This window comes from Cannabis sativa, chromosome 7 (assembly GCF_029168945.1).
Source record: "Cannabis sativa cultivar Pink pepper isolate KNU-18-1 chromosome 7, ASM2916894v1, whole genome shotgun sequence".
In the NCBI taxonomy this organism is placed as follows: Eukaryota; Viridiplantae; Streptophyta; class Magnoliopsida; order Rosales; family Cannabaceae; genus Cannabis; species Cannabis sativa.
Window position 1 is genome coordinate 59,985,082 of NC_083607.1, and position 12,323 is coordinate 59,997,404.

At 32.0% G+C, this 12,323-nt stretch overlaps 1 protein-coding gene across 1 annotated transcript; it reads left to right on the plus strand.

Annotated features, from left to right (window-relative positions):
• Positions 1-6,005: 6,005 nt before the first annotated feature.
• On the plus strand, positions 6,006-11,812 carry LOC115697463 (protein DUF642 L-GALACTONO-1,4-LACTONE-RESPONSIVE GENE 2). The gene is made up of 3 exons (XM_030624479.2): positions 6,006-6,290; positions 9,240-9,740; positions 11,085-11,812. The coding sequence occupies exons 1-3, from the start codon at positions 6,212-6,214 to the stop codon at positions 11,678-11,680; spliced, it is 1,176 nt and encodes a 391-aa protein (XP_030480339.2). The 5' UTR covers positions 6,006-6,211; the 3' UTR covers positions 11,681-11,812.
• Positions 11,813-12,323: the final 511 nt, after the last annotated feature.

Below are 12,323 nucleotides of genomic sequence, written 5' to 3' on the forward strand. Positions count from 1 at the left end.
ATTAGGGTTTTATTTATTTATTTTAGTGCTGCCGCATTTTTTTTTCTTCAGTTATATATATTTCGTTTTAATGGGTTGATGAGAATATACATATATGTATATATATACTGTATCTTTAGTGGACTTTGATCGGTGTTAATTATTTCAGAATTGATTTGTATTGATCATTATATAATATATATATATATTGAATGTTTGCTGTGCGGCTCAGTTAATATATATACTGAAATTATTTTAGTTTGACTACTATTTTGTTTCTTTTGTTATATATATATTGTTTTAAGAATTTGGGTATACAGCTTCAGTAGGCTTTTCATTATGCGCTTTGGATTCATTTCTTTTTAATGTTATATTCAATTAAGTGTGTTTGTTTCTATTGTATGGCTTCAGGGCCTTTATTTTAGAAATAATATGAAGCGTATATTATACGATGATGAGCTTTGGACTGTTATTTAAATATATGTATTACATGTTGTTTTCGTTTTTGGTTTAGAATTAATTTCGGTGTATATATATATATATTTTGGTACAAACAATTTAATTCAAATTTTGGTGTTGGTTTATGACTAATATTTTGAGTAAATTAGTTGAAACAATATGTCGCCAAAGTGACCTCTTTTGTGTAGATTAATTTATTTAAATATTAGGATGGTTGTGTGTTTGTATTTGATGCTTATATTGACTAGCCCAAAGGTAAGTGAATATTTTGCTAGATTTCAAACATACCTGTGGCAATAAATATGTGACAATTATAAGGTATTTTGTGTGAGCAATACGTTAGTCCAAAGATTAACCTATTGTTTGACACAGTTTTATTGTCAATATTTGATTGCTACACCAAGAGTACCGCTTACAGTTAATATTACTGTCCAAAGACTTGATATTAATGTGTGTTTGGTATCTTGAGATGGGATTAACCAAATTTTGAATTTATTGTTTAATTATGCATATTAATGTGAGCTTGTTTTATTTGTTCTATATTCAGCTAGTTCATCTTCTGCTGCTTCAATATCTGCTAACATTAATTCTATTCCTATGCTTAATGGGACCAATTTCAAGGATTGGAAAAGGAACCTACTTATAGTTCTGGGATGTATGGATTTGGACCATGCACTAAGGAATATTGAACAACCTGCACCTCTCAGTAAGGAAAGTTCCCATGATGATAAAAGGGAATTTGAGAGGTGGGATCGTTCAAATCGCATGAGTCTAATGATTATGAAACACAGCATTCCAGAAGCCTTTTGGGGCACAGAATCCGAAGGGGTTACTATGGCTAAGAATTTCCTTGAACAAATTGAGGAACGTTTTGCTAAAAACGATAAGGTTGAAATGACAACACTTCTTGGTTCTTTAATGAACATGAAGTATAAGGGTCAAGGAAATGTAAGGGAGTACATTATGGAAATGCATCATATTGTCTCAAGATTAAGGACACTTAAGATTGAGCTTTCAGATGATGTACTTGTACTCATGGTTTTGTTAACGCTTCCTCCACAGTTTAACCAATTTAAAATTAGTTACAACTGTCAAAAGGAGAAATGGACTCTCAACGAGCTTATTTCTCATTGTGTGCAAGAGGAAGAAAGGTTGAAAAAGGACAAAACCGAAAGTGCTCATTTGGCCACTACTCCTAAGGATAAGGGCAAGAAAAGGAAATTTGAGAATGAAGCTGCTAAGGGTCCAGTTCAAAAGAAACAACAACAGGATTCTAAGGGTTGTTTCTTTTGTGACCAACCTGGACATGTGAAGAAAGATTGTGCCAAATATCACGCATGGCGTGTAAAGAAAGGTATTAATCTTGCTTTGGTCGTTTCGAGGTTAATTTAGTTTCAGTACCTAGAAACACTTGGTGGATAGATTCTGGTGCTACTACTCACATAAGTGTTTCTATGCAGGGTTGCCTGAGCTACCGAAAGCCAAGTGATGGTGAAAGATACATCTTTGTGGGCGATGGTCAATCGGTGGAAGTGGAAGCAATTGGGCATTTCGCATTGTTATTAGGAACCGGTTCTTATTTGGATTTGAAAGACACTTTTGTTGTGCCGTCTTTTAGGCGGAATTTAGTTTCTGTTTCTTTGTTGGACAAATTTGGATATTGTTGTTCATTTGGAAACAATCGGTTTACTTTGTCTTTAAATTCAAATATTATTGAACCGGTTATTTGAATACTTATGACAATCTTTATTTGTTAGAAACAATTGCATCCTATAATGAAACCTTGCATGTGGAATCACGAGGTACTAAACGCAAATTAAATAAAGAAAATTCAGCGTCATTATGGCATAAACGCTTAGGTCATATCTCAAGAGGTAGAATTGAGCGTCTTGTGTCTGATGACATTTTAGAGTCTCTTGACTTCACAGATTTCAATGTACGTGTAGATTGTATCAAGGGAAAACGGACCAAAACTAAGAGATTAGGTGCCAATAGAGCTTCGAAGTCTTAGAATTGATTCACACAGATATTTGTGGGCCATTCCCTACGGCATCTTGGAATGGTCAACAATATTTTATATCATTCATAGACGATTACTCACGTTATGGGTACCTATATCTCATTCATGAAAAATCTCAGTCTGTGGACGTGTTCAAAGCTTACAAAGCTGAAGTTGAGAATCAACTCAACAAAAGGATTAAGAACGTCAAATCTGATCGTGGTGGTGAGTACTACGGTAGATATGATGGCTCAGGTGAACAACGTCGAGGACCATTTGCTAAATTCCTAGAGGAATGTGGTATTGTCCCACAGTACACCATGCCAGGATCACCTAGCATGAATGGTGTTGCTGAGAGACGAAATAGGACTCTTAAGGATATGGTAAGGAGCATGATCGCTCATTCTACCTTACCCGAGTCCCTACGGGGAGAAGCATTAAAGACAGCGGCTTACATTCGAATAGAGTACCAAGTAAAGCGGTTGCAAAAACACCTTATGAGCTTTGGACAGTCGAAAGCCTAGTCTAAAGCATTTCCACATTTGGGGATGTCCAACAGGCAAGGCCTTATAGGCCACATGAAAATAAATTGGACTCCAAAACGGTTAGCGGCTACTTTATTGGTTATTCCGAGCGATCTAGGGGCTATAAGTTTTATGATCCCACCGTCGAAATATTTTTGAGACGGGAACCGCAACATTTTTGAGGATGTTGAATTTGGGGGGAGAAATAAGGTTAGAGACATTGTTTTTGAGGAGGAATTGAATTCAAACTCAGTTCCTACTATCATTTTAGCCACTGTTCAGGCTTCCACACCTGTCATTGATCAAGAAATGAATCCGGAACCTCAACAAGATAATGTTGAACAACTCCCAAATCAAAATGAGGCTATTGTTCCAGAAGAACAAATTCAACACCCTCAAGAACAAGAGCCATTAAGGAGGTCCACAAGAGAGAGAAGAAATGCTATTTCAGATGACTATTTTGTATTTCTTCAAGAACATGAGGATGAAATTGGAATGATGGAAGATGATCCAATCAACTTGCATCGAGGCCATGAAAAGTTCTAACTCTCAAAAGTGGATTGATGCCATGGATGAAGAGAATAAGTCTATGCAAGACAATAAAGTTTGGGAAGTTGTCCCATTACCAGAAGGTGTAAAACCAATTGGTTGTAAGTGGTTACTTAAAACCAAGAAGGATGAATATGGTAATGTGGTGAGATTTAAGGCACGTCTTGTAGCAAAAGGCTATACTCAGAAACAAGGCATTGATTATACAGAGACTTTCTCTCCGGTTTCATCGAAAGACTCTTTTAGGATAATATTGGCACTTGTTGCTCATTTTGACCTTGAGTTACATCAGATGGATGTTAAAAAAGCGTTTCTCAATGGCGACATTGATGAGACAATTTATATGGAGCAACCAGAAAACTTTGTGGTTGGTGACCCAAAGAATATGGTTTGCAAATTAAAGAAATCCATCTATGGACTCAAGCAAGCTTCTCGTCAGTGGTATCACAAGTTTCATCAAGTAATTATCTCATTTGGTTTTGAGATGAATATTATTGATGATTGTGTATATCACAAGTTCAGTGGGAGTAAATACATATTTCTGGTTCTATATGTCGATGACATATTGCTTGCTACTAATGATATAGGCTTATTGCACGAAACCAAGAGATTTTTATCTAAGCAATTTGAGATGAAAGATCTTGGTGACGCCTCTTTTGTATTAGGAATTCAAATACGTCGAGATCGTTCTCGGGGTATTCTTGGATTATCACAAAAGAGCTATATCGATAAAGTACTCAAAAGATTTGGCATGCAAGATTGTAGACCAGGTGATACCCCTGTTGCTAAAGGAGACAAATTCAGCCTTAGACAATGCCCTAAAAGCAGCCTTGAAATTCAGGAAATGAAAAAGATTCCCTATGCATCAGTTGTAGGGAGTCTAATGTATCTTCAGGTATGTACGCGTCCAGATATTGCGTACATTGTTGGGATGTTAGGCAGATATTTAAGCAACCCTAGTATGGACCATTGGATAGCGACGAGAGGGTTATGAGGTATCTTCAGAGAACAAAAGATTACATGCTCACATACAGGAAATCAGATCATTTGGAGGTCGTAGGGTATTCTGATTCTGATTTCGCTGGATGCCAAGATAGCAGAAGGTCTACATCAGGCTACATTTTCTTGTTAGCTGGAGGAGCTATATCCTGGAAAAGTGTCAAACAGACACTTGTAGCTTCTTCCACCATGGCAGCGGAATTCGTAGCGTGTTATGAGGCATCAAATCAGGGAATATGGCTGAGAAACTTTGTCACTAGGCTGCGTGTTTTGGAGAATGTTGAAAGACCACTTAAGATATTTTGTGACAATAAATCAGCAGTGCTGTATTCCAACAACAATAGGAGCTCATCCAAGTCAAAGCATATTGACATAAAGTTCCTAGTTGTGAAAGAAAGAGTGCAGAGTGGACAGATTTCCATAGAGCATATTGGGACAAACTCCATGATAGCGGATCCGCTCACAAAAGGATTACCACCCAAGGTCTTTCATGAGCATACTGCTCATATGGGTGTAGTATTACTTGAGGATATCATGATTTAGTGGGAGTTTGTATTCTCTTTGCTTTATGTTTGTTTAAGACATTTATGTATTTGGTTATTTTCTGATCAGAAATAAAGTTTTCAGTTTATTCACTCTGTTTTGTTATGTTTAAGTTTGACCTCACTTTGGTTTAAGGAGGACCAGTTGGAAATAGGCATGTTCGGTTCACATTGCATGTAATTTCCATGCTACACATCCATGATTGATCTATGTCATTTGGCTATATTTGTATATGTGACCATTGATGGGTTTAGTCATGATTGATATGACGAAAATCGCTTTGATCCTATATGGGTATAGTTGATGGACGAGATTGTTGTGAATACCTTTACATAATAGCAAATTTTGAGCTCATAAGGTTATACATTTATCAGGTAACATATGTTGCCCAAGTGGGAGATTGTTGGATTAAAAATCCTAAGTGGGCACATATGTATAATGTATATGCTATTATAAAGTGTGATACAAAATTAAGTGACCAATTATGTTATGGGTATCAAAAGGGTATTAAAGTGTCATGGAATTAATGTGTAGATACCATAAGCTAATTTATAATTTGTTGAGGGGCCAAATTATAAATACCCAAGAGTTATTCTAAGATGATTCTATAAATAGGTAATGGTCCCCAAGAAACACAAGGGGTTTCTGTATTCTCTCCTTCCCCATCAGAGAAAATACTTTAGAAAATAGTGTATTCTTGGAAGATCAAAACCTTCTCTGCAATCTCCAACAATGGCTTCAGGTTAGTGCTTCCGCTGATCTTTTATCATCGTCTTCTTCTTTAATTTAGCAAAGGCTTTATAGATTTATATGGTTTAGGGTTTTCTATATTAAAGCACTTTAGGAATATGTTTAGATCTGTGATTTATATATTTCTTTAAGTGTTTTATAAACCCTAACAAATGATGGCTTATTATTCTTTTTATTTTATTTTATTTTAATAAAATAATGAGAGAAAAAAAATAATGTTAAGTGGAATCTTTTAGAGAAAAAGACACTCTTCTCTATTTTCTTCCCTCATCTCATCCCATTCCCATCTCTCTCTCTCTCATCACTCTCACTACTCTCTCTTTCTCTCTCTATAAAAATCCATTCTGGGCAGACTAAAAACAGACCCAGAAACAAAGCTAGAGAGAGAGAGTGAGCTTCAACAACAACAATGGTGGTTTCATCTACAACTCAATGCCTCTCTCTGGTTTTACTACTTCTTCTCTTCACTACTATCTTAGCAGAAGATGGTATGTTCTCTTCTTCTTCTTCTTTCACTCTATTTTATTTATTTATTATTATTATTATTACTTTTAAAATTGTTGATTTTTGGCAAATATTTGAGATCTGATATACAAATTTCCAATATTCTTTTATTATTATTATTAAAAAAATTAAGATTAACACGTGTCAACTCAAACCCATGTGAGAAAATCTCTTTTATTATTATGTTTTTATTTGTATTTTGGTTTTAATTTTCCAACATTGATATGGGTATTGATTTTGCTTAATATTGGTACAAAATATGATAAGAAAAAAAATATACAAGTGTAAAAAGAAATGCCCAAAATTTTAAGGTTTGTTAAATTTAATGTGACTATAGTAATAATACTATATAGTTAAAATTCATTTTGGAAAAAAAAAAAACAATGATGAATTCTCTTTATTCTTCAAGGCTATGTGGACCCACTACAATTGAGTGGTTCATGCTAATCTTGTTTGAACATTAATGTGTTTTTTTTTTAATGAAAATAATAATGATGTGAATTAAATTTACTTGTAATATAGGAAAGCTTCTTCTATTGTGGGTCTATGAAATCTGATTTTCTACATTATTGAAAAAAAAAAATTAATGAGACATATGTTTATTGGTAGAGAAATAATAAAGGGTAATCGTGAGGGTACTTGTGAACACTTTTTATTATGAAGTGTAATATTATTATGGTTGTAATTTAATATCGAATTTTACTTATTTTATTTTAATAATGATTATATTTATTATAAAGTGGTGCATAGTGGTGTTATATTACTATTATTGTAGTAATTAAGTATTAGATATCTTATAATAATAAAATAATTTTTAAAAAATATTGTTAACTAATCGTGAATAGAAGCCATCTATTTAAGGGTATGCTTAATTAGGGCTAATTCACTTGATAATTGACTCAACCAATAAATGGTGTTTTCTATTATTTAGAGATAAATGCCAATGACCCTTTTCCTATTTCTTCTTCAAAATGAGTAAAGTGTGTGCTTTTTCTCAAATACAATAAACAAAGTAGAAATCTTGGGTCCATACATACTAGCTTCGGTACCCTTTTTCTTTCCCCTATTCTATTATTTTATGATTAGGTAAAAAAAATGTACTTATTAGTGGGAAACAAACAATTTTCCCGCCAGATCAAATAGTCATATTATTACTTTTTTATTTTTCTTCTTTTTTCTCTATTTTAACAAAAGGGCACAGTCCTTTTCCCACAAAGGACAGTAGCCCTTAAAATAGACTTATAATTGAACCTTTTTTATTTCTTGGTTACCATCCCAATTTCCAGCTAGAATCCCTAAAAAAAGCACCACTAGTAAAATAAAAATAAAATCCACTTTTTTTTTCTTTCTACTTTTTTCTTCACATTAGTCAAACTTGGGAAGACTAAAAGAATTGGGCCCACTAATTCGGTGGAATTGGGCCCACACGGAGAACTGGGCCTCTGGGTCATGTTTTATTTAGATTAGACCCATCTTCTTTTGATATCTCTTTTTTTGTCCTTTTGCAAAAAGAGTAAATATTGTTTAGTATTACATTATTTATTTATTTATTTTTAATTTTAGCTATATATTTTTTTTTTCATTTGAGGTCACTACATGGATAAGGTTCTTTATCTATATACAAGTTGTTCTTATAACTTTTTCTTGCAATTTTGTGAGGCCTAAAATTTATATATTTATATTTTGGATCATTATTGGTTGATTTTTATTTGGAATTTAGATTTTTTTTAATTACTAAGAAGCTCGAAATTAATTATAAAATCATATTGGAAGTGATGATTTTTGTGGGATTCACGTGTGATATTGAGTAGTGTGCCAATATAATTTTTTTTATTATTATTATTATTAATGAAAGTGATACATAGTACTAAGTCTAAGAATTTAACGATATAGTATTTATTAATGGAAGGAATTGATATGGTTTGAAATTTTAATAATGTATTTTTTGTGTGACAACTCGACATTCAACTTTATTTTTTTTTAAGAAAAAAAATGCATTCATTAATAATGAAAATTAAATGTTTATGTTAAATTATTTTTTATATATTTCGAATAAATGCACTTTATTTTCTGAAAAGTACTTATGTAAACATGATGGGTTGTCAAGATGAAAAATGTGGGATTTTGTGTTATAAATTACAATTATTTTTGACATGTGAACTTCTTACAAATTTAGGTTTGTATTAATTATATGTACATGATATTTTAAAAATATTATAAATTGAAATTGTAAAAATTAAATTATTATTTTCTACATGAAATGAAACAATTCATTAAGAAAATAAAAGTGGTGTTGGTATCGATAGTGAAGTGTTGCCATGATCTCTATTCTCTATAAAAAATTTCAATTTTAGTGGGTCATATTGTCTCATTGTTTGCCTTTATGAAATCATATATGTCTATCTTTTTTCTTACAAATATTTTGAGTGAATAAAAACTCAAAATTTTACTTTTTTTTAATTTGGAAAAAATAAATAAAATAATTGTGGGTTAAAAGAGAATACACTAATTTTTTTAGCCACATAATTAATTATTGAATGTAGTAAAATTATAATTTTTATTTAGTTTCGTCGTTACAGATTTTGTCTTAAACAGGACACATGTAAGGTCACTAAACGAAAACATGTAGTATCAGTTATTTTCCAATTAATAAATTTACAAACGGAATTTGTAATGACAAAAATTATAGTTTTTTAAATATTAGGTATTTATGCTACTAAAAAAACTCATCGAGTTTATACTGGTTATAAATTCAAAATTTTAAGTGTTTATGACGTAATTATCTCTTTGTATTATTATAAATTTTGACATTATGTTTAAGAAAAATAAACTCTATTTACAATAAAATTTATTATTTTCTAATAAAAGTAGTATTTTTGTAAAATCAAATTATAAAGTGGTATTTTAAATGGGCCTGTTTATGATACCACCAGGCCCAATACCAAACGGAGACTTCGAGACGATCCCAACAGGTGGTTTCCCAAGTGGCGAATCGGTAGTTGATGGGCCCACAACGATCCCAAATTGGAGATCAAACGGCACCGTTGAGATGGTAGAATCAGGGCAAAAACAGGGTGGGATGATCCTCATCGTACCACAAGGTAGACACGCAGTGAGACTTGGTAACGATGCTGAGATCAGACAAGATCTAAAGGTGGAGAAAGGATCAATCTATTCGGTTACTTTTAGTGCGGCTCGCACGTGTGCACAGCTGGAGTCACTTAATGTGTCCGTGCCACCTGCGTCGCAGACAATAGATCTTCAGACTTTGTACAACGTGGAAGGGTGGGACCCATATGCTGTGGCTTTTGAAGCTGACTCGGATGAGTTGACTTTGGTCTTTACTAATCAGGGTATGGAGGATGACCCAACTTGTGGGCCCATTATTGATGATATTGCTATTAAGAAGCTATTTACACCAGATAGGCCCAAAGGTAAATTCTCAATTTTATTAAAAAAAAAATTAATTAAAGTTTAATTTTTAATGGTAATAATAGTTAAATTATGGTTTTAGAATTTCGGTAGGTACTTGATCATTAAGTATTAAGTCAATGATCACGTAACAATTCCTGATTAGTTCATGTCATTAAATTTTTATTCTTTATTTAAAAATAATTAAATATACTAATAAGAAAATAACACATTTGTCATTTAATAGTATAATTTAAGTATTATTACTGTAAAAAACTTAATTTAAATATTTATTTGTAACTTTAAGTATTTACCTTATAAATTATTCAAATATATATATTTTTTAAAATTATCTATGGTTTATTATAAAAGAAATGGTGATGGTTTATTAATTAATTTATTTGGTTAAGCATATTTTTTGGTTAGACAATTTGTTATCTGTTTGAGGGAGTCTACATACCGTTAATTCATTAGTAATTCTAATAACTACATAAAAAAAATTGGGTTTAATTTCATGAGAAATGTCAAATTTAATAGGTATTAAAAAAAATTAAAAATTAAGTTTAGAAAAGTTAGAAATATGTTCATTGCTAACCATTAAAAGTCAATTTTTTTTTAAAAAAAAAAAGTCTTCTTCTTTTTCTCTTTTTTGGGGGTTTGTTTTCCAATTTTGAAATAGATCTTTTGAGAAATTTTTTAGAGATTATTTAATGTTAAAAAATTTAGTTTTGAAATAGATTTACCTAGAAAATTATTTTTGTATAAAGAAGAAAAAATGAGCTTAGATAAAATTCTTTAAAAAATATCTTTGAGTTTGATGAATTGGTAACAAAAATCATGAAATGGAACTCTTAGAGGTTAAGAATTCTGAAAAAATATAATTACAAAAATTTATAATTTTGTAATAATTGAATTTTTTTGTTATTATTTCTTTTATATTTTTAAGTCATAGTAAAAAAGAAAAGCATATTATGAAGGTTGGACTTGGGAGTAGAGTTTGTTCCCATTGTTGGGTCAAGGCTCATAATCCCAAGTATAGCTATTATGATAAGTTGTTCTTTGTTTTTACACTAAGGACAAAATTAAAGTGAATTTTTCAAACTATTTATAGTTTGAAAATGTGGACAAAATGAACATCAATTGATGACATTGTTCAATCAATAATCTTTTTTCTTTTGGTTGGAATATATGTATTATAAGATTAACTTTATATGCTTTTTTTAAAAAAAATTCTTAATTGGTTCAATTCCTTAATAAAGTGTCATATGACCCTTGAACTTGACACATTTGTTTTCATGTTAAAAACAACTCTCAAAATTCAAAGTTACTAACTTTGTCAACCATTTTTTCACACTTGGGTGTTGTAGATAATGCAATGGTGAATGGAGACTTTGAAGAAGGTCCATGGATGCCTAAAAACGTTTCGCTTGGAGTACTTCTTCCCACGAATTTAGACGAAGAGATTTCGTCGCTACCCGGTTGGAATGTGGAGTCAAATAGGGCTGTGAGGTACATTGATTCCGACCATTACAGTGTCCCAGAAGGCAAGCGCGCCATTGAGTTGCTCTCTGGCAAAGAAGGTATAATATCCCAAATGGTTGAGACTTCGCCGAACAAGATCTATAGCTTGAGCTTCGCTATAGGTCATGCCGGGGACAAGTGCAAGGAGCCTCTTGCTGTCATGGCTTTCGCTGGAGACCAAGCGCAAAACATTCACTACATGCGCGAATCCAACTCAACTTTCCAAGTCGCTAGTCTCAACTTCACTGCTAAGGCTGAACGGACGAGGATCGCGTTCTATAGCGTGTATTACAACACGAGGAGCGACGATGGGAGCTCGTTGTGTGGCCCTGTGTTGGATGACATTAGGGTTATGGCTTCTAGCTCTCGTCGAAATGTGTTTGGGGGTTTCGGGTTAAGGCTTGTGGTTGCCATTTGGGTGTTTTTTTATGTGTTGGTTTAAGGGGTTTTATAGATATAACAGATATATATATATATATATATATATATAGTGTACTGTATTGTATGGTATATTTTGCTTTCTAATTTTTGGTATGAGAATGAGATATGAGTAGTAAGCAATGCTCTTTTTTCATTCTTCTATTAATCATAGTTTAAATTATTGACTTTTTAAAGGGTTAAGCAAGAATGTGAATTCAGGTCAAAAAATGGCAAATGATGTATGTTTACAAGAAACTTATGCAATCAAAAGTAATTAGAAAAATTGATTAAGTAACTCCAATTTAATGTATTAACATTTGACAATGAATTAAATTAACCTTAATTATTGGTTTAGCATTTGATACATATGCAGAACAACATAAGTACTTATTAGGAGTTAATTAGTTGTATGTGCAGATCTGCATTGAATTATATATGGACAGCCTATTAAGATTATTAATTAGAAACAAAAGATTCGTAGGTAGGGTAGGTAAACATAATTCAAATTTTTATTACTTGATACTAATTATTTTGAGATAAATCTATTTTAGATCTTATATTTTGCAAAAATTACAGATTGGACATTCTATTTTGTTAAATGACAAAATAGACTTTGAGTTCAATTTTTGATAATTTTTTTTAATATAACCAACTTGAAGACAATT